Source organism: Triticum urartu, chromosome 7A, assembly GCF_056163025.1.
Source record: "Triticum urartu cultivar PI428250 chromosome 7A, HENAU_Tu73, whole genome shotgun sequence".
NCBI classification, from domain to species: domain Eukaryota; kingdom Viridiplantae; phylum Streptophyta; class Magnoliopsida; order Poales; family Poaceae; genus Triticum; species Triticum urartu.
The window spans coordinates 665,092,480-665,115,759 of NC_141879.1; the positions used below are offsets into that span (position 1 = coordinate 665,092,480).

General features: G+C 48.6%; 1 protein-coding gene and 1 long non-coding RNA gene across 2 annotated transcripts; both read right to left on the reverse strand.

The window, feature by feature from the left end:
* Positions 1 to 5,731: 5,731 nt before the first annotated feature.
* Positions 5,732 to 6,997, reverse strand: LOC147961195 (uncharacterized). The gene is made up of 2 exons (XR_015611914.1): positions 6,671 to 6,997; positions 5,732 to 6,332 (listed from the first exon to the last, which is right to left on the reverse strand). It is a non-coding gene; the product is annotated as an uncharacterized LOC147961195 (long non-coding RNA).
* Positions 6,998 to 18,550: 11,553 nt separating this feature from the next.
* LOC125521125 (SEC12-like protein 2) lies at positions 18,551 to 22,400 on the reverse strand. Its single transcript, XM_048686171.2, has 10 exons — positions 21,975 to 22,400; positions 21,771 to 21,865; positions 20,925 to 21,075; positions 19,946 to 20,037; positions 19,758 to 19,857; positions 19,602 to 19,677; positions 19,362 to 19,482; positions 19,152 to 19,268; positions 19,000 to 19,067; positions 18,551 to 18,910 (listed from the first exon to the last, which is right to left on the reverse strand). Exons 1-10 carry the CDS (start codon positions 22,245 to 22,247, stop codon positions 18,810 to 18,812), a joined length of 1,194 nt encoding a protein of 397 aa, XP_048542128.1. The 5' UTR covers positions 22,248 to 22,400; the 3' UTR covers positions 18,551 to 18,809.
* Between the last annotated feature and the right edge of the window lie 880 nt (positions 22,401 to 23,280).

Genomic DNA, 23,280 nt, shown 5'->3' on the forward strand with positions numbered 1-23,280 from the left:
ATACCGCTCACAAGATTCAAACGTGGGTCTGCCAAGGCACACAGCCGCGCTCTTGCCACTGGCCTAGACGCCATCCTTGATGGTACAGTTTTTTTTTATCTAACACACGTAAATTTGGATAGCACTAGAACATATACTTATATGAGTACTTGAGTCATACATCTGTTTAACAAAATAATTAAGCATTTACTTCCTCCGTTCGGGTTTACTGTGTCTTATCTTATTTTTGGTAAACTTTTCCTATAAATTTTACTAAAGAAATCTAAATTATTTGTCACAAAAATTGAACAGTGGATACTTCTTTCAAAGACAAGTCCAACAATAAACTTTCTGTGTCACATACGTTGTATTTTGTTGGTTATATAGATGACCAAATTTTAACCCAAAATACGAGAGCGCCCAATATATACCCGGACGGAAGTAACTTTTTTGCAGCTTTGTCATTTACACGTGTCATAAATTCATGTAGGTAGGAGTAGGTTTTTTTAGAGAAGGAGGATATACTCCCAGTCTCTACATCTGAACAATGCATGCAGCCATTTTATTATTTATTCACAAAAATCATACAATGTAATACATCGGTAAGCCTGAAGCCACCATCTAGAAAACATTTGTTGCTACTCATATCCCCTTTATGAAGGTGTGTCGAATGTCCGAGTCAAATACCAAATAGACATCGCACCAAAGCATAACATCTAAAGTCAGATGTCCCAGCCCAGCCACATACCGGGACTGGGTCGCACACCGGTCCGGCGCACTCTCAGAGGCTGCCGCTGACATCTTGCACTGGTCCATCTCCAGAGCAGGAACTGACGCATCGACCTTGCCTGGCTTGTCGTCGACGCCACCACAGCGCCACCATCCTACATGTATCTGTTCACAAACGCCCGTCGCTGAACCTCCACAGCGCCATGCAGCCGGGATCCTTCGCCGGCCTTGCGGTAGATGTAACACTGCTCCTCCTCTTGTCCCCTCCAGCCAGCTGTTGCTCCAAAGCGATGCCCCGGGAGGGACAATGACATTGAAGGTGCCATCATTGTCCAATCCGGTAGACCCAGATCTAGAGTTTTCCCTGGAGCATCACGTGTGAGGTGCCACGACTTGCAACAACGATGCCTCGAGAAGGGAACGATGTCAAAGACGCCGCCATTGTCGGCCATGACCGTAGTCCACTCGATTTTCATGGGAAGTCGCGTCCCCCCGATCTCACAGCTGGGTGGAGCCGAACGGAGCCTCGCTATGGAGATGAGGGCCGCCGTCGGCATGCCGGCAGGGAGCCTCCAGCCGCCCCTCACCAGTCCTCCTCGCGCCATCGGCCGGCCAAGGCCAAACCGTGACGGATCTGGACAAGACGCCAGATCCGCAGCCATCGATGCCACCCATCTGCACGCAGCCGCCACCTTCGCTGAGTGGAGCCGCCGCCACCGCCACCACCCAACCTCAGGTCACCGCCGGCCATGGGGGCTTCGATCGCCGCACCGCAGCAGGGGCGTCGCCCTGATTGCCATCCCCGGCCTCCCCGCATGAAACTCCGCCTCACAGGGGATACCGGGGCGACCAGCCGCCCTGGATCTGGCGTCGGTTGAGGGCACCGCAACCCTATTGTTGTCGCCACGCTGATCCGCCCGAGGCCTTCAGTGAGCCACTACGGATGGGATCCAAGCCGGGAAAGAGAGATCGCCCCGCCGCCGCTGTCCTCGAACCCGTGCAGTCTTCGCCAGCAAGGCCTTAGGCGACGACGAGACGAGGAGGAGACTGGTGGGTTGCCTCAGCGGCGAGATTGGCTCGCCCCTGCGGTCACTCGAGCGGGATGTTTGAGTCATTCATCTTTCACCTACATGCTCTCCCTCCGTCCTTTAAAGAGTGTACTTCCAACTTTGTTGGAGGGTCCAACTATTTTAAAGTTTGACCGAGTATGTGCAAAAATATATCAATGTTTGTGAAACAAAATAGGTATATGATGAAAATATATTTTATGATGAATCTAACGCTACTAATTTGGTGGCATAAATGTTGGTGTATTATTGTATAAATACGGTCAAACATAAAAATGTTTGACTTTTCAATAAAGTTGGAGTAGGTAACCCAATAATGCTAAACATACAAAAAGTTACATGCAATTATACGTTTATTGCAACTTGTCGTTTACATAAGACTAGCCACAATGGAAGTAACATAGGTAATAACATCACACATCTACATAAAATAGATGATGTGGCAAGCAATAAATGAAGAAAGAAATGCATGTAGTAACATAGCTAGTTATTACTAATATGAGTAACATCACACATATCAAGATAAGATGAGTCTATAGCATAATAAATGAAGTGTTGCATGTTACCACACATATGTTACTCCCCACTATAGAGGTAGTAAGGCCAACTCCACCGCGTGACCCCATTCTGTCCGGCCCCGTCCGTTTGGGGTAAAACGGACAAATGAGGCGGCCCAGCGCGCGACGGCCCGGACCCATTTGGTCCGTTTTGTGTCCGGCCCGACCCATTCCGAGCGCAAACTTGCGCCGGGTTTGGGTCGCGGCGGACACCAAATGGACGCGTGCCTCGTCCGCATCGGGGCCGCATGGCAGGTAGCCACCTACCTCCCACCCGCCCACATGAATGCGGACGCGCGGGCGGACCCGCCTGTCATCCGCCCAGGCGAGGGGTCGCGGTCCTTCTTAAATGAGAACCGTGGACCGATCGTCGTCCACACTGCCCCACGCCATCCCGTGGCCTCCTCGAAACCCGACAGCCCCAGTCACAAACCCTAGCCAAGAACTCGTCGGTCGGCCGCACGCAGCCATGGGGCTATGGAACTACGGTCGCAAAGGCAAGCACGACCGCGAGGCTGGCTCATCGTCGGGACGCCGCCGCGGCTCGGTGAAGAAGGAGGAGCCCGCGTCGCCATCGCCACCACGTCGGGCCCTCGCGCCGCCCGCGTTCTCCATCGCGCTCACGGCCGCCGGCGAGCGCGACCGGCACTACATCGAGGCGGCCGTCTGCCACCGTTATTGGGAGACGAGGACGCCGCTGCCCTGGAGCGACATCCACCTCCCCAATAACTGGCACCTGTCGGCCGACCGCGTGCCGATCCCGCCGGTCCCGCTGAGCGGCCGTGCGCGCCGCCAGGAGATCCAGCGCCGCCGCCGCCTCCTCCCGGACGACCTCTACTACGACGAGAGGTACGCCCCTGACTCGCCATTGTGGGACACTTGGTTCCGCGATGAGCACGACATGCGACGGGTGTCGTTCTTCGTCGGCACGTTGACGGGGCCGCGGCGGCCACGTGAGCCCCGAGCGGCTCCCCAGGCGCGCGGGTGCGCGGCCTGACGCCCACGCCGTCGCCGTCGCCATCTCCATCGCCACCCCCACCTCTTCGCATGACGGCGGAGGAGGAGACCCGGCTCATGGCGCGTGTGCTGGAGGACTCCATGCACACGCACGACGAGCGCCAATTGGAGGGCCTCGAGGAGATGAGGCTCTGTCCGCGGCCGGCGACGTCGCCATCCCCGAGGTGGAGATGGTGCCGAAGGAGGAGGTGGTGGAGGAGCCGCCGGTGTCGCGTTCCACCCTGGCCTGGTGGGCCAGGGATGGAGCTGGTCGTGCACCGCTGAGCAGATGGCGGCCGCCGTGGGGGGCATGAACTGGTGCCCCACGTTGTCGCGGTCGTCGGAGTGGGAGGCCTCGCCTCGGGAGGAGGTGGTGCAGGCGTTGGCCACCTTCCAGCCCTCCGCCCCCGTGCACCACGGACCGCCGGCCCACCTGTGGACGCCGCCGGACTACGTTGACCTCGTCAGCGACGACGACGACACCAGCGGCCAGTGAAGACGGCGACGGCCATGGCATCGACGGGCGAGGCAGGAGCGCGCGGGAGGCTTTTTTATTTTGTTTTCATGTTAGTTATGAAATTGGGCCGTTTAAGTGGACTGAGAAACTGAGTCGTTTTGTGGCCGTGACCCCATATATGTTTTATGTTTTTTAACTGCGTTCATTTAGTTTTTTAGTCATTTCATTTAAGTTTTTTTTTCACGTCCACTCCGGACAGGTTTTGGGGTGCGGCCGCGCGTTGGGCGCAACCACGACCCATCGGACAAACGCGGACATGAACGAACCCATTTGCACCTTAAAAGGACAAAATCTAGCCAAACCGAATGTTCGTTTGGGCTCGCGCGGTGGAGTTGGCCTAACATAAAGTAGTAACATGGACATGTTACTATTCTACTTATGTTACTACCCATAGTGCCTAGTCTAAGGATGGGACCTATCTCACCCACCTGAGCAGTCTTTCCGAACACATATATAGAAACAAAGCAAGGGCCCTCGTTTTCAAACAGCACGGTCTCCCAGCACAGCACACCATTACTGGTAAAACAATTGCAGACCTCCAAACAGCACCTCGGTCATTGCATGACCAAAACCACAGCCTTAATTAATTAGCAAGTTTATGCATCCAAACAGAATAAGAGGGATACCCCATTGGGAAGCCTGACCTTGCACTGTTCTACGTGTCGTTGTGACCAACAGTGCTCTTTCTCTGTCGTCTTGCTCCAAGAGGCAAGAGCCACACAGAGGAGCACGAGCCTAGGTAGGCACCCACAGTATTAGACTCAAGGTTTTTTTTTTCGGGAAGTATTAGACTCGAGTTGACGAGGTACTACACCTCCATGACATTGTACCCCATGCAGAACGCAACACGAGGGGCACAGAGTGGTCCTGAGGGCAGGGCGATGCCAATGGGCCACAAAGCCTATACACCGTAGCAAGACAACATGTAGTGGTGAGGCCATGTGACGCAATTGCATGCATGCACACATATGTGTGAATAGCGTAGATGATAAACTTTGGATGGCAGATCTTGATTCAGCTTTTCTTGTAGTAAAACCAATTATTTGGTCATGTACTACCAAATTGTTCCTTGTCGTCTTCCTTGGTGTACTATGCACCTGGGAAGGCACTATTTGATTTTATTATTGCATACGCATATGTCATGTCAAGCGTGGGGCAGAGAGCTAGTTTGGATTTGGTTAATTAACCGGCATAAAAGTCTTGTCAGCTGGGATGCGACCAAGTATTGCAGTGATGTCGGCACGCGGTAGGACATGCCCTCTCACGATCTCCCACACCCTCGTGTTCCTCCTAGTTAGCCCGTCAGAAACCAGGAAATCATATTAAAATTTTCTACGAGGAGATGTTTGCCGAGATGGACGACGACGACGACAAGCCGGAGGTGCGCTTGCTCCTTTGTAAAAGTGGTTGGATAAGTAAACTAACAATAAGTATTTTTCTTGATTGGGAACCATGGTTTATCAAACAAGAGAGAATTCTTCTCGTAAAAAAAGGACTGTTTGGATGGAGTCTTAATAGGCAGGTCCTTGCTCATGCAACGATCCTAGCCTTAGACCTCCAATATCCAACGCATGAGATTAATGCGTGAGTCAGGCGGGTTTTTATGGAAACCACCAAACAGCCCCAACGTCACGGCTACACGAAACACAACACGCTTTTGCCCCCAACAGGTTGTCAAGCTTCTTGTCATTTTATTTACAAGGGTAAATTACACAGTATGGTAGCAATTGATATATAGATAAAATAAGGTAAACGGTACATCAAAGAATACTATTTTCGTATGTGTTTTCAATAATGGAAAATAGAGCCCCGGGCCCATTGGTTCACTAGTGTCATCTCTCCAAGCAGATAAATGTGGTATGATGAACATTACAGTTGGGCGGTGATTAAACTGCAATACTTATATTTATGACTATGATAATTCATGGCATACTCTTGTATAGGCATTACGCCTGTGATACATAGACCGTTATACAACTGTATCTAGAATTAATACTCCGCCCCAAAACCATTAGCGCCCGTAGCTGACACGGTATCATCCGAGCGAGGAAGATCCGGGCAAAGGATTTCTCCACGGTGGTACTCCTGTGAACCAGGAGAGCTGGAGGCATAAGCTCTCATCGGAGATGCACACCAACTCGGAAGGAAAGGCCACATCGGGCCAGATAAATCCACCCAGCCCGACCCAACCAAAGGTGGCGTTAGTGGTAGGGTCAGGATCCAGGTGCATCTGCCATGGATCCGCCGACACCGCATGTACCGTATGGCGCACCTTTGCCACACCCAAGGGTCGCGCGCGCCTGCCATGGATCCACTGCAACCACGTCGTAGGATGAGAAAGCTGGCACCGACCAAGCTTCACTTGGCTAGCGGCGAGGGGGAAGGGGAGGGAATGGCGGTGTGATATAGGGCTTCCCTCCCCATCGCCACGCCGGAGCAAGATAGGGGGACGAGTCGCCTTCTTGTCCCGAGGATGCGTCACTTCGACTGTTCGGAAAAATAAATAAATAAATAAAGTGAAACTTTGGGTTAATTCACCATGTCTGAAGCTTTGTGACGTGCACTGAGTACACAAGCCGTACGTGCCCGTTTTGTTTCAATGACACCGGCAAAAGCAGATCGATCGATCGCCGATCACCGGCAAAGGGATCACGGCAGATGTCCGATCGTGCTAGCTGATGTTACATATCACATCGACCTAGCCAGTAGCTACCCAGGGACATGATTCGCCAGAAAAAGCGCGCGAGGCTCCGAAGAAGAAATAGAAAGACACGGCATTTAAATCCAGCCAGAGCTGCTGTTCATCACCGCGCGCGCGTACGTACCTGCCCACGCCTCACCTCGCGCCGAAGCAAATATGATTTGATTCGAGACGCCGTACAGAAGGAGAGCTGGCCGTCATGGCAGGCCAACTGGGAATCAAACCCGCTGTTTGGCAGCAGCTCAGTGGGCATAAATTCTGAACAGTGCCGTCGCCAGCTTGCTGTCACGGCAACGCAATCGACCTACCCACGAAAAGAGGCCCGAGATATGTTGGCAAGAAATTCAAGGAGGCGAAACATGGCATCGAATCAAGTTATGGCAAATCACGCCAGACCATAGCAAATGTTAGGCACTCCTACTAGATTAGATTTTTGAAGTATGATTTGACATCTAATAGAAGGTTAGTCGTACCATTCTTGATCTCCAACCATATGTGCCTGAAAATACATGTATACGGCCAGTGGTAGGCGGTTCAGGTGTGCACGGAATACAGTGGATGGGGACTGGTTAGCATCAATACAAATCCCGAGCTGTTGCCGTCGATCAGCACCAAGCATCGACAGCTGTTATCACGAAAAAGACGACGATGGTTTCTTGTCAGATTAATTAGCAAGCCCCAGATGCATCTAATGTGTACGCAATTTGCACGCTGAGGGTCCCTGTCGCGTATCAGCCTCGAATAACGTCGCTCTCCGCCGGACAGTCGCGCGAAGCCGCGAACCCTGTCATCAACCGTCCGATGCCGACATAGTTGAATTGCAGCGGATATTTTTATCGAAAAAGCCATCACGTATCCACACAAAAAAGAAGAAGTCCTCCATAGCTGGATAAAACGAAGGGAGGCAAAATTTCGTGTTTTGACCCTTTTTCAAAACCTATTCGAGATCTGATCCTAAGTTAAAAAAATTTTGAGGTCTGACTCATTTGCTACCGCCAGAGTTCATGGCGATAGGGTCTAACAGCCTACCGCCGGGGACTTTGACGGTAGGAAACACCTCTACCGCCAAACGGGCTGGCGGTAGCCTGCACAACCTTACCGTCAAGGTATTTGGCGGTAGGCACGAGCACGCACTGTGTTCAATACTTAGGGCTTCTTTGATTCAAAGGAATTTTATAGGATTTCTGGAGGATTGAAGTCCTTAGAATTTTTTCCTATATTGGTCTTTTGATTCATAGGATTAGATCTCATAGGAATTTTTCCTATGGAATCTTTTGTACTACATTTCATAGGAAATTTAACATCCACTCCAACCTTTTTTTACAATTTCTTTGTTTTTTCCGTAGCATCAAACAATCATTGCTAATTCTATAGGATTCAAATGGGCATGCCAGTCCAACCCTACACTTTTCCTATTCCTACGTTTTCAAAATCCTACGAATCAAAGAGGCCCTTAGGCGGGTTTTGACGGTAGGGCATGCAACCCTGCCGTCAGGGCCCTTAGCGGTAGGCTGTTATACCCTACCGTCATGGTCCCGCGGTAGCAAAAAGGTCAGATCTCGAAATTTTCTTAAACTAGGATCAAATCTCGAGGTTTGGATAAAGGGTCGGAACACGACATTTAGCCACAAAGTGAAACTCCTGATGGAGTATGCAGAATCATCAGATCATAGTGCATGTAATTAGTGCGTCAGACTGTAGCTCTGTGCCAGGTGCAAACGACGGCGAGTGCTGCTGCATACACTCGCAGGAACACAGACTGTCTGCTGCATGCATGCATGCATGGCGATCGAGTAAAATAAACTGACGAGGACCCGTCGTAGACGACGGATGGATCTGCCTGCCCTCCTGCTGAGCTCCGAAGATCTATCTCTCTCACTTTCTCTGGAACCCCGTGCTCTAGCTGGTTTAAATACTCGCGCGCTAATCTCTTCTTTTTACTGTCTCTCTTTTTGCCTGCCGATCCATGGACTGATTGATCGTCGTTAAAAGAGTGGGATCACTTTTGGACAGGCAAGCGTGTCCTGTCAAATGCTTTTATGGCGATGTGATCGGTCACCGCAGGCAGGCATCAGGGCGGGCTAGTCGCCGGCGGCCGCGTGGGTTGTAGGCCCGCCGTGTCGCCCGCCGCCCCGACATGGGCGTCCAGAATCTCGACGAAGGTTTGAGTTTGACGAGGCTGCCCCGGCTGACCGGGTCGTATTCCCCCTACCACCATTGCTCACCTCCACGTCCGTCCGTCCGTTTGATAATCAGGTCAGGGTCTTGAATGGATGGATCGCTGTTATACATCAACGTGCATGCATCTCGTGGGTAGAGAGGATTTGTTTGTGCCGATGCTACAAAGGAGTAGTACCGGTGTGCTGTGCAGCTATTTCTTCCGCACGACTTCGCCTTTCCAAGCCGGACTACCTGCGAAACAGAGCTACCGACCTGCCTTTCCGAGCCGGGTCGCGAGGGTCAGGTGAGCACGACGGGTGGGTGTGTCCCGCCCCGTACTCTACGCTCGCCGACGAGCCACGTCGCGTCGAGGGCTCGTCGATCTCGTTCGTCCCCATCACGCGCAGACACCCGCGCGCGTTTGGTGGATCTCGGACGCCACGCGTACGGTGCAGCGTCCGGACGGACGGACGGCCGGGTTTGACCCACCACGACGCGCGCTCACGTTTTACTTCAGCTAGCCCTACATGTATACAGCAGCGGGAAGGAAGGAAAGAAATCTCGTCGGTCGGTGAAAGCCTCATGTTATGTCGATGGATAATCTCACGTAATATTAGTGGTATACTCTGCTGCGATGAGCAAAGCTGTTTCTTTTTATTACAGTAGTGAAGTGATGACCGTCAGATTGTGTTTCTTACGTACTCCTAAAGAGCAAGCGACAGGTGAGACGGATGATGGGAGTAAATGAAGCCCGGTGCGCGGTGCCGGTGCCTGACCACGCATCCATCGGCCGGCCACCGGCTACCGGTGGATCAGAGATCGGCCAGAGCGTACGTACGACGTGCTTGATCCGCTCGTACATCTCACGACTTCGATCGGGCCATTGATCATCAATGCCCTGCAGACGGAGGTCGGTAGTAGTACAGTAATACTCCTGCATGCATGCAGTGGTAGGACACTGCGGTATACGGAGTACTGCCACTCCGACTCGTATCGGGCGTCCGTTGGCCAGACCGAACGCGTCGTGCATGCATGCATGCATGTCGGCGCAGCCAGCCAGCGTGTGCGTGTCGAGGCCTCGTCCATCGTCGGCGTACGTCCGTGGGGTTCGTACGCTCGCCAGATTGCATGCATGGCCTGCCTGACCAAGTGAACATGCGTTGCTGGCCATGGTGGTCCTTTCGTGCTAGAGGTAGGAGGAACATGCGTTCGTGTGTACGTGCGCGCACGAGATTCCTCGGAGTACACACACATATGTGCGACTGCGACCACTGGTACGGTGCATGGTGCAACGTGTAATCACGTGCCTGTGCTGTGCAACAGCATTGCCTTGACTGTATAGGGATTGCCATTTTCACAACCATACACGAGCCGGAAAAAAAAAGTTACATACACGTCCTCTAAAAAAAAGTGTGGCCATATCTCAGTCAAGTGATATAGTATATAGAAAAAAAAACTGAAAATAATTTTTTTCATCAATCTTCATGCAAAATCAAAGAAAGATAGTATCGATAAAGACATAATAAAATCTTAGTCGACTGAGATTTAGCAAAACTGAAAAAAAAAATCGAAAATACTAACGCCCACACGTGTGGCAGTTTTACAACTCGCTCACACGCGCGAATCACCGTCCAGTCGAGTTTGCACGAATCTTGATACATTGAGGCGGATTTTGCATGTCGCGTAGGACGGGGCTAGTGTGTGGGCGTTGGAAAGTTCGCCCACACGCCCCGCTGCACGCGGTTTGCCAGCTGCACTGTGCGGGTGAACTAGTTTCTGCCCACACAGTCGTCACCTAGTCCACACGCGTGTGGCCGAACTGCTTTTTGCCCACAAGACACTCGTACGTTGTTGGATGACAAATACAATTACGCGTACGTGGCAACAGATAAACACACATGGCAACTATGATTCGTTACTAGACGGCAACTGCAGTTGCGCGTACGTGGCAACCAGATAAACACACATGGCAACTGTGATTAACCATACATTGCAACTATGGTTGGACCACACGTGGCGACTAGATAGACACACATGGCAACTACTGTTTGATCATATGTGGCAAGTAGTTAATCACACAGGGCAACTACCATAAATTAGACATGACAACTATAGTTACAAAAACAGATAGAGTTGCCATGCTTTTACAATTACATTTGCCATCCCAGATAAGTACATCTGTCATCCCGGATGGCAACTAAATCATCATCCCGCGAAGTATCTAACGTAGTTGCGGCAGGACGTGTGGGCATTTTTGTTTCATGCCACATGCACGGAATGAAGATGAGTAGTACTTATTGAGCGTGTGGCACAAAGTAGCTACGTCCACACGTGCGGGCAATTCTAATGTTCACCCACACACAGTCCGTGTGGGCTGCCTCATACTCATGTTATACACGGTGTGTGGACGGATGTCTAATATGCTATACATATGGGTGTTATTGGCGTCCAAAAAGATTTACATCCTCTGTGCGCAGAAAAGCATATATATATATATGCACTGTACGTAGTATCGCCTCCGTCTATATGTGCAGCGCGAGCTGAATTATTCTTCGGAGGCTCCCCTCGCTGATCTGTAATCCTTGCTTTGCCCACTTTGATCGCGCAGACAGCAATGAATCCATAGCACTCCAGATAGATACGGAGCATATGATTACTTCTCGAAACGCCACCGCAAGTGGAAAGCGTTCCCGTCGCTCCAACCAACAGTAGCCATGGCTGATGGCTCCAAGTTGCTTCTAGGTGATGGCGAATCCGGAAGCTCGCCGTGGTGGTGGGGGACGATCGGGCATGATAACGACCCGATTAGGCGCGCGCCAGTTGACAGCAGCACGGAACTAAGCCGTGTCACACGGATCATGCCGGATCGGCTCCCCCACAAAGCTGTGGACTGTTCAGGAGAACAGCCGATAGCTACACCGTTCCTCACTTCAGTTGGAAACAGAAGGCCATCAGAGAAGTCCTCGCGTTTCAGACCGATTCCTCAGGTGACCCGTCCGACGAATCACCAGAAGTAGTCGTGGAGGATCCGCCCGGCAGTTCGGCCCCAATGATTTGCCTCCTGTGAGCACTCCTGGCTCGCCAAATTGGCTCCGGCAGCATCAACTTTTTTTTTCAAACCGGGCATGATCCCTTTTCATTGCAAATGAACGGAAATACATTGTTCCGAGAAACAAACAGGAGAAAAGGAAAAGAGGTGCAGCGAGTTCGGGCACTGCCAGAAAACTCACTGTGTTCGTCCGACATCGAAACGAACGCCATGGGGCGAAAACCTGACAACACCATAGTTCAACGACAACCTGAAATACTACAGTCTATTACAGCCAAAAGCTCATCACAAGAGCCAAACAGAAAACGGACAGCAGCTGGAAACGACAACGGCAACTCTGAAAGCAGGCGAGATTGCGAGATCATTCTTCCTCGATCGGTCTCCTCGCCGCCTCGCACATCTTCATCATGCTCATAGTGCTTGACCTGACCATCGCCGCCCACTGCGCAGCTCTTTGACTCCATCACCTTGCTGAAGACCTGCACAATATAGCAAAAAGGAGCACACGGAAAACACAATCTCAAACGGTGTCTTAATCTGTTTCTTCTCAAAGGTGGCTCGATTTCTAGCCAACCAGATAGCCCAGCAAACGGCCGCTAGGCCAACAGTATAGTATTTCTTCCCATAGGGAAGAAAAGTGTGGCACCAGGAGAAATATTACCAGTAACTGTTTGGACAGAGGTCGTCCCTAAAACCATCCCAACACAACGCCACACCACTTTAGCCACAGGATAAGTGAAAAACAAATGCCGGGATGATTCAATATTGTCACAAAAGGAGCATTTGGGATCCCCGGGCCATTTCCTCTCCTTCATAACTTGCCTAGTCAAGACAGCATCCTGAGATAGCTGCCACAGGAAAATTTTGATTTTGAGGGGGATCTTGGCCTTCCAAATCCATCTATAGTGACAGCCACTAAGAGGGTTTTCTAGTCATTTGTACATAGATTTGGTAGAAAATCTACCATTACCATTTAGCCCCCAGTATACTTGGTCCCCCCTACTCCCAGCTGTATACTGTCAATATATTTCCTCATATCCTCCCATTGCCTTTGAAGATCAGGGGTAAGCCTTCTTCTAAAGAAGGTGTTGGGAGTCACAGCTTTGACTTTTGCGACAGTGCAGTCCTGCTCAGTGCATATGTCAAACAGCAGGGGATAACAGTCCTGTAATGGTCTAGACCCATTAATAGAGTCTTTCCACACTTTAGTTAGATCTCCTGATTCCGTTTTGATCTTTCTACCAGCCATATACAGGGCCTTAATTTTAAGAAGGGCTTTCCGGCAGCATCAACTCGTTTGAACAAATCAACACAACCTTAGCTAGATCTAAGGTGTAATAGCCTAGCCGCCTTATCCAACGACCTAACTTAAGGTGCAGATTTGCTCCAAATAAACAACTCAATAATGAAGGTACGGGTAGATCCATGCAGTGCCAGGCCGCATGTAACATGAGATTGTGCCCATCTTTTCAGCAGGATACAGCCACCCACCAGCGTGCATGCGTGTCAAGCAAAGCCTAGCTAGGTGCTACTAGTACGACAACTGACATGTCTCCAATGGAAAATGCGAGAGGTGACAGGAGCCAGCCAGCTCGAGATCTCCCTCTGCGTGCGTATGCATGCCTCCCGTAGCGGGAGAGGGGAGGAGTCATGTCTCGAATCATGGACGCAGGCAGGCTCGAGTCGCTCGCCGGCGAGTAAACAATCCGGGGGCCGAGCGGACGCGGGGAGGCCACATCGCCGGAGCAATTAAACAAATGGGGCGGAGCGAGAAGTGACGGCCGCCCGAGGCGCCGTCTTGGCGGGGGAAAACTTGCGAGGATCCCCTGTCCTTTGTCTCTCTTGGCACGGGGTTTTCTGGGTCACTGGGCGCGCGAAATCGGGGGTTGTTCCTGTTTCCTCGTCCTCCTGCAGAGCGCCACAGCCTGGTAACGATATCCATGGAGCAAAGGTTCGTTAACTGGCTCTTGTGATTGTTTATGTAACCCAACGGACGGATCAAGTAACGAGGTGTGTTCACGGATGGCAATTGTTCGATTATGATAATATTGTAGCATCTTGTGTTCCTGTGTGCTGCACTCTAGGGCTTCCTGGGATCGCACCCGGATTAGAGAACTAAAATTGGAAAATGCACACGATTAAGATATCCAAATTCTTGATTTCACATGGTATCAAAACACATCAAGTGAATTTCTCATTTTTCTCCCTGTTTGTAGTTTTATTAAGGCGTTTTAATTTTCTCTGCCACATTTTTACCAAGAACTTGTCATCCTAATTATGCAGAGGTCAAATGTGCGCACAATTGTTACCCATTTTCCCGTGATTATGATATGCTAAGCATTGGCTATGTGCATCCTAATTATGCAGAGATCAGGTGTGCGCACATTGTATTTGTATCCTCTTAATGCTTTATTTTGAGCTAATAAAATTCACCCTTTGTCAAAAAATGATATGCTAAGCCCACATGACAAATGTGGCAAGTGAGTCAAAAGCACGACCAATCGCAAAAGGGCATGTAGCTTAGTGGTTGCATCGACCTTAGTAGCACCCAGGACTGGGTTCGACGGACGCTGCTGGAAGTGGATTTCTAGAATAAAAGGAATGTTGGGCTGTTTCTCCACACTAAATAGTACTCTCTTCGTTCCTAGATATGAGACACTTTGGCAGTTCGAATTAAAGTGCCAAATCATTTTATATTTAGGAACAAAGGGGGTAAAAAGAAACCATCTAGGTGTTTTTTATGTACCCCGTGGCCATGACCCACATTCCGTATGAATGGCAACATGCAATCCATTTTTAACCCTAGCAATCTAGCCGGATTACCTACTCCTTTCCTTCCAGCCACGAGCATGGGCGGGAGATGAACCAGAGGACGACAACTAAAGAGCACTGCAGCGAAGACATGACTCACCATCAAAGATTAGTCACATTCCTGCGGTAAGAAATTTGTGTCGTCGATGCTTGCCTGATTAGGGGTATGTTTCGTTCTCTCACAAGCGGTGCTATCAGAATCATGGGAAATTATTAAAGGGTGTAAACTTTGAACAAAGTCACAGTTTTTGGGTAAAATGTTGCCAAAAATGAATGGGTAAAAACCACTCTAAAATAAAATAAAATACAGAGAGTGAAAGTGGAGGACATATCTGTGTTTCAAAAAGCTCAAACATGGTTTGAAGTCCGAATGAAATTATGGATGTAGGGGCTCATGCTCTGTAAATCCGATAATTTTAATTATATGATCTAAAAAATGATTCATGGATACCAATTCCTTCTACCCTCTTCCTAAAATCTCATACAATCTAAGAAAGTAAAACTTTATACAATTCAGGAGGTTATCAGTATTTTTTCTAGCAATTTTTTAGGGGAACTTTTTCTAGCAAAGTGAAATGTGAAAGCCATCATAGGTATTTGGAGGCCCATGCAACATAGACGAAACCAGTAGAAAGAATGTACCATGGCCCGGCCCATAAGTAAACAAGTTCTGGCCCGTGGCGGTATATTCATGTGGGCTAGATCCACGTATCCGGTCTATCTGGATTTTCAATAGGTCTGTCCCACAAACCCGTTCACAATTAGATTTAATAAAAAAAACTAGTTTACAAATCTGCAAGGTCCGGCAAATTCTGTAACGTTTGCCGCATGTTCAATTGATCCACAGGAACGCCACTGCAATTTACTGCACGAGAGCAAGAAACGTGCGTTCGTGCGTTATGAAGGAATTTCACGGCTGGTTCTAAAAAAGAAAAGTATATTTTTCGACCCTTAATTCTTGATGGAGTCTAGATTTGATCCCTTAACTCCGAAACCAGACCACCTGCACCCCGAACTAATAAAACCGAACAAGATTCGTCCTTGGTCTCGGTTTTGACTGGTTTTGGTGTTGTCTCATCCCTGTTTTGACCGATGCTAACTAAAATTCACATGAATTTTCAAATCCATGATTTTTTAATTCACGTAGTCTTTTCAAATCCGCTCAGTTCATTTCAACTTTGCGTAACTTTTTAAAATTAATGAACTTTCTGAAAAAATGTATGTTAATTTGAAAAAAGTGTGAATTTGAAAAAACTACGTCTTCGAAAAAGTATGTATATTTGAAAAAAAGTATGTGAGCTTGAAAAAAAGGTACACAAATTTGAAAGAAGTATGGAGATTTTAAAAAGTTCATTAATTTGAAAAAGGTACCGGAATTTAAAAACATTACGCGAAATTGAGTCGGCATGGTCAAAACCGGGGTGAGACAACACCAAAACCGGTCAAAACAATGACCAAGGACGAATCTTGTCTGTTTTCAATAGTTGAGGGCGTAAGTTGTCCAATTCCATAATTGAGGGACAAATCTAGACCCCGCCAAAAGTTAAGAGACAAAAAAAATACTTTTCTTCTCTATAAATGAATCCAGCTTAACCTCACACCGGCCCCCAAGATCGACCGATCGTGCCGTAAGTTGTGACAGCCAGCGGCCGCCCAAATTGCCTGCGCCGCCGTCCTCCTCGGCGGTCGCGCCGGTGCTGGCACGTCCTATCGCGAGCGGTTTCCCGGACGAAGGTGCACTGTTCGCCAAGGGCATCTGAATCCCTGTGGATGCGTGCGCCGACGACGCTGGCATTCTTGGTCTCCGAGAGGGCGCTGTACCGTCCGGCGCGTCTTGCAGCTTCAAGACCGTGTTAACGGAGTTGGGAACACCGATTGTCGGTGCAGAGGCTAAGCCAAGCCCGGCCCCGTCGCTGTGATGCATGGACGTGATGGTGTGTGATGCTCGTTTGTTTCGGAGGCTATGTCGTGTCAGTTGCTCTGCATCTGACACAACAATATGCTTTCTTTCTTTTTTTTCGAAAAAACTTTTAATCTATTCATCTCCAATCACGGTAGTACAACGAACACTAGAAATAATAAAAATTACATCCAGATCCGTAGATCACCTAGCGACGATTACAGGCACTGAAGCGAGCCGAAGGCGCGTCGCTGTCATCGCCCCTTCCTCGGTGGATGCATGAGGACTCGAAAGAGTAGGAAGTTGGCTTACGATCTCATTTAATCAATACAGCTCATTGACTAAAAAAAAGAAGCTGGAGTACGAACGTACTCCTTCCGTAAAGAAATATATTACTCCCACCATTCCATAATGTAATGTGTTCACATTTTTTGAGATTCAACTTTAACCGTAAATTTAACCAACGAGACTGACTGCGTCGGGGTAAAAATTATACCACTGCATTCGTAGTTTGGAGTAGATCACTACCAAAGGTCATTGAAATGAGGAAGTTGAAAAATAAAAATATGCACGCCGACACGCTTGTAAATGTTACTCCTCCGTGCGCCGTGGTAATCGAGCGATCACGCCGTCCGTGGCAAAGCGCAGCGCATGCATGCACGCACGCACGCACGACGACTCAACTGGGGGCACCACTTTCTCCGGTCCCGTCGCGTCTCTCTCTGCAACGCATGCAGCATCACTTTTGCGGACTGCGAACCGCACGTGTGGGTGAACGGCAGCGTGCCTGCCTCTGCCTAGTCGATCGATCAGACCATATCAGATCAGATGAAAGCCTGCCTCTCGTCTCGTCTCCGCTGCTTAGATGCATGCTGTATGTGCCAGCAATGTGCATGGCGAAAAGTCTTATGGTCACACTGCCATAATTGAGCGTCTTCGAGCCGTCCGCGCCATGCATGATCCAGCAGATCAACACACACGGTTTCTTCAGTGAGACCAGGCCATGTGTAAATTGAAGACCGAGGAGAGGAGCTAGCTGCTGCAGGGCCTACGCGTGTCAGCCTTTCTCTTCTCGAGCACGAGCACGCATATGCCTGACCGATATTTTGTCGACTAATCCTCTGTCTCAAAGTCTGCATGCGGCTTGGCTACGCCCGTCCTCTGTCCCAATGGCTCTCGTCTTCACTGTAAGGAACGTTTGGTTCTAGGATTAGCATTGTCATATTTTACCATGCATTTTTATCAAACTTGTCTAAGGTTAGTTCATCAAAATAAGAGTCATAAATTAACAAATCTAAGAAAATCTTGCCACATTTTTTATGTGTATGTCATGTAGGGTTCAAATGTGACTTGTTTAAGGTGTGGCTTGAACCAACCACTCACCTAAGTTGGTCAAACTTGCCTAACCTTAGTTGTGGCAATTTTTGGCTAAGTTAGTGAAAAACCAAACAGCCCCGTACACTAGTACGTCCCACTTGGTTTGCGAATCAACCTGTGATTGGGTTGGTTAGGTGGACAGTGGTATCCCCAACCCACCAGGGTTCAAATCCTGATGCTCGCATTATTCCTGGATTTATTTCAGGATTTTCGGCGATGCGCTTTCAATGGGAGAAGACGTTCCCGTCGACAACGAGACGCCTTCGATGACTTCATAAATCTCAAAATGATAAATCTCAAAATGATATGCCGACTCAGTCTCTCGAAGGTGCTCGTAGGGATAGGGTATGCGTTCATAGAAGTGAGTGTATGCGCATGTATATGAGCGCTTGTGTCTGTACTGATGCTCAAAAAAAAAATTATGGCAGTGTGGCCATAATTTAAACAAGTACTTGTACATCAAATGTCCAAGTTCGACGTCCATTGTACGTCCAACTTGGTTGGTTTACACTTGTACATGAACTTGGTTGTATACAAATAGTCGGTCTGCTACACCCTCGATCATGCTCAGGTCATTTTGGTTATTTACGCAAGATAGTAAATTTAAACTGCAAAAACGTTTGTTTCTCTACACAGATCATGGAGCCGATGGATGCCCTTTTTTTGAGCCGGCAAATGGATGGCTTTGATAGCATAAACCATAGCTATATTGCATAGCACAAGTTATCATATACTCCTATATATAGTATAACTCATAAATGGCCACCAATTGTACAAACCAGGAGAGGATGGCCTTCTTATACCAGCGTGACATGATAAAAAGGATCTGGACGCTTTTGAGTCGTTTTTCTTTCACCTAAATACAAAAATTGCTCTAACTCCGACACGATACAACATTCATCTCCAGTGCAAGATCAGATAATCAGAGGTAAGCAGTGAGATATCAGTAGATGCTGAACAAAATTTTCATTGTGGCAACATTGCCAAGAGATCTTCTTTGTGCTGCATATAGTAATATACCAAAATTGCGAGTATAATAGCCAGTACCATGGACCAGAGGCTTATACCTATCAGAAAACATGCAGCCATTTTCAGAATACTCAGAAAATTGGCAAGTACACGATAAACGATAACTCAAGATCTGAAACCAACATACCATCACTCTTGGGTGATTCAGTCGATGTCACCCTTGCGGTTGAGTCAAAGGAAGTCGACAGCAAGGCCCTGTTATATGATAGAACAACAACAATGAGAGATTGCATTTGTGGAATTCATCAACTAAAGCAGAACGAGAGCACAGGTACTAACCTTGAATCTTGAGAAAACGCTAATGTAGTAACAATGCCAAGATGCGCCTTTTTAACTGTTACAACCACTCGCATGTCTCTTGAACCTAGAACACTGATGCTTCCCTCAATAGTTCCACTGGACATGCGAAGGCAAGTAAATTAGACTCGCATGTCTCTTGAACCTAGAACACTGAACATGTTAATGTGAAATTCATAGTTCCTTACTCACATTGCTAGAAGTGTACCATCAGGCGAGACTGAAAAAGCTGAAATCGCATCACGAGTTACTTTCTTTGATCCAATTCTTGTCCATGAGGTAGTATTCCAAGATATTATTTTCCCGTAATCACCTAAGAAGCAGGGTATTGTAACTGTCAGGTCTCAGATTTACCAGGCAATTCCGTTCATATTTTAAGAGAACTTCAAAATATTTCATTCATAACAGGGTGAATTCAAATCATGATGTCACCTTGCATTGCTGTAACAAAGAGAACCTGACTATTGTCAGACTTAGTAGAAAATCGGCAGAAGCCAAATATTTCTCCCTGGAAATGTACGAGTCAGAAGTGCACTTTAAACAAAGAAAATAAACTAATGCAAATTGGCAAACAAAAAAATCATTCACTTGTTCTCTTGGCAGATTAGCCACAGCTTCAGATGACTTTAAATCCCACACTCTAGATGGGCCACTGCTCCTGTTCACAACTAGAAACTTCTCATCGGAACTAAAGCATGTCCCAAAACGGAGGCAACCCATCAGTATCAAATAATAAATATCCATTTGGAAAGAGAAAGTTAATGGCACTATTTCACCTGAAACTAAGATCCTTAACAGATGTTTTAGCATCAGGATCTTCAATAATGGTTTCCATGCCAGGCCATTTGAAGACCCGCAAATGTCCATCCTATGCAGCACACAGAGATTTATTTAACATGCTTAAAATAATATATATGGACAATTTTAACTGCCATGAAAAGGCTAAAAAAACAGCACAACCATATAACTTATTGGCTAGTCCTCAAAGCATAAGCGCATGACTATAATGGAATTTTACTGAATGACAGAAAACCCTAGAATAGCTTCATATAAATGAGAAGGTAAAAAAACATTGAATGGTTGCTTTGCTTGTAAGAATTTCCAGAAGATAATGAAGCAATAGACAATTTATTTTAAGCTAAATAATGTACAGCACTAGAATGTATAAAAACATAATCCCTCCGTTCCATATTAGTTGTTGCCGGAGGGAGTACAAACAAGAGCATCATGGGAATGCTTAACTTTAAGTTGGTTTATCTGTATGCTTAACTGCAACCATTTGTCCACTTATTACAGAGACGCTAATTTTATGTTGTTGCCAAACATTTCCGTACTACACACAAACAATCTATGTCAGTTCAGTTGCCTAATCCTATGGCTCACACTAATTATGGTTGTGAATGTTGTAAAATGCGTTTTAGGTTCCTAGATTAAGTTAGAAGTTAGTGCGCGATGGTCAAATTGTTGTTCACAATGACCATATGGTACATTGCTTTCTGCATAAAGTCACTAGATATAAAACAAATTGTTTCTATTAACACCTACAGCTATCAGATCTGTCAAAGCTACCATATGTCATGCTTTGGAGAGTCAAGTGTGCCCACCTCCATTACTACCAACGGAAAAAACGAAACTTAGGGGGGGGGGGGGGCAATAAACCAAGCTAACGACTTGACTACAAACTGAGTTGGCGCCAAAAAAGGGAAATAATAGGTAAGATAAGCAAATGCATAACACTATAATACTTTCGTTTACCTCGCCACCAGTGGCAAGTATTGAACCCTCTCCACTGAATGACACAGCCAACTGTAAACCAACATCCTTTAGCTTCACTAAAGCCTCCTGGTCAGATCTCAAAACTAGGCTATGTGGACCTTCTCCTTCTGGTGATTCCCACTGCACCAACCTATGCAAGTGACACATGGTAAGAGTTCAGAATTGCAGAACCATCGGGCTGACTTAAATTGTGCTTAAATCAGTCAGTAAAAAAAAGACAAACGGCATATTTTTTATAGAGTGAAATAAGATTGAAGAAGTATGAAGTTGTATGTTTTGCAGCTAAAACTTAATTAACCACCAGTTCTTCTACAGTAACACCCCAACAAGCCCAGTTATGCTCATTGATAAGGCCAATGAGATGGGGCCCAACAACTGAAATAAACTTAACATCACAAGATGAAACAGATACAGGTGCCCCCGAGTTTTAGCTACAATCAGGAAATAAGCCATACTAACAAATCCAGCGCAGTGCTTACACCGACAGTTCAAGCATATTATGGGGTCATCAAGAGGCATCATTGTATGTTACTAGAAGTCTTGAACACTATGTTGTGATATGATAGGTTAATTATATTTTGGTCGAATCAATCAGAATTTACAGCATATAACCCCACATCCACAACACCCCTGATCGAACGAAGTACCGGACTCACAAAGTATTCTAAGCATACATACCATCTGAACCACAGGTTAACAACAATTAACCCACAGGGCAACACTAAAGATCGCGCACATTGTGGAGATTTTGAGTTAATCAAAATTCACGACGACAGACGAATGCAGTAGCGAGCATCAGCGTCACATGTCCAAGGACTCGAGTACCTGCAGCCGTTGGGGAAGGCGCAGAGGACGCCATCGCCGCGGGGGTGTACGGCCATCCTGTATGGCACCTGCTCCTCTGTCCCCAGCCTGAACACCTGCACCCCACCATCATCGAAACAAGAGCGACAGATCAGCACGCAAGTCTCTCCCGAGATCCGTGTGGATCTGGTGAGATCAGAGAGCGAGGGGGCACGGGTCGCTCACCGGCTCGGGGGAGAGCGCTGGAGGCGCCCCTGCTGCAGCGGCGGGGGCGAGGGCGGCGACGACCAGCGCGTTGGGCACGCCGCTCCGGCCCTCGCCTCCGCCTCCGCCAAGGGCCACCATGGGGGGCGGAGGTGGGGAGGGCAGGGCCGGGGACGCGTCCGCATCCACGACGCCGTCGGCGGATGGGGAGGGCTTGATGATGTGTGCGAGTGGGAGCCAGGAGGCGCAGTAGATTGGGAAGCCGTAGGTCTGACCGCCGGCGCGCGGCGCCATCGCAGGAGAGGGAAGGAGTAGCGGTGGCCGGAGGTGGTCGGTGGTCGCCGGAGATGCGGTGAGAGATTGCGCGTGTGCAGAGATGGAGGTGACGACGGGGGAAGGGTACGGGGACGGAAGCGCTTGCTTTTTTTTCTTCTTTGAAGTGGGAACAACCAAGTCAACAACGAAGTCCGGGACTTCTCCATCCACCACGAGCTAGACCATCTCCACCCGTTCGGCCCCAGACTTACACAGTATCATTTCACGGTATACCGGTAATAAATTTGATGTGGTGGCGGTAGGTTTTTCAGCCACCGCCTTCAAAATTTGGCCAAACATGACACGATTTTGTTTAACCTAGGTGATTTCATTGATATTTGTACAAAAAACTTAAAACATAAATTTAAAGCTAACTAAAAACGACAACTACGCCTAGCACTACTACGGCGGTGGCGCCTGCCTTCTACATGCCGAGGAGTCTATAGAACTAGGTGTAGTCGTTGCCATTGTCATCGTCGTCGTCATCGTCGCTGTCGTTCCTGCTACACCCCTGACCAGCGTCGCCGGTGCGTGGGGGGTTGGCCGGCCCAGGCGCCTCCTCCTCGTCGATGTCGAGGACGACGATGCCGCCTTCCTCGCGTCCACGACGTCGAGTGGCGATCTCCTCGAAGGCGCGGCGCTGACGCTCCATCTGCTCACGGACGTAGTCCTGGTCTCGTCGGCAGCGACCATGTTCGAGCGCTCCTTCTTCACGGGGAGCAACCCCGGCTCGGTCTTCGGCCTGACGAGGCGGGAAGAAGAAGGAGAGGGGCGGCCTCCCTCGTTGATGACGAGGGCGCCACCGTGGGTGCGGCGCCCGAGCGGCGTCTCATGTGGCTCCGGCTTGACGGGGCAGAGCGCTGGCAATCCGGACAGGGAGCCAGAGCCCGACGACGAGAAGATCGCCATCTCCATTCACTGTGGCGTCCAAGAGCTGCCGCGATGGTGCGAGAAGGTGGGGGGCACCGAGTACTCCAAGCGTGGCGTGGTGCCGGCCTTGATGTACTCGAGG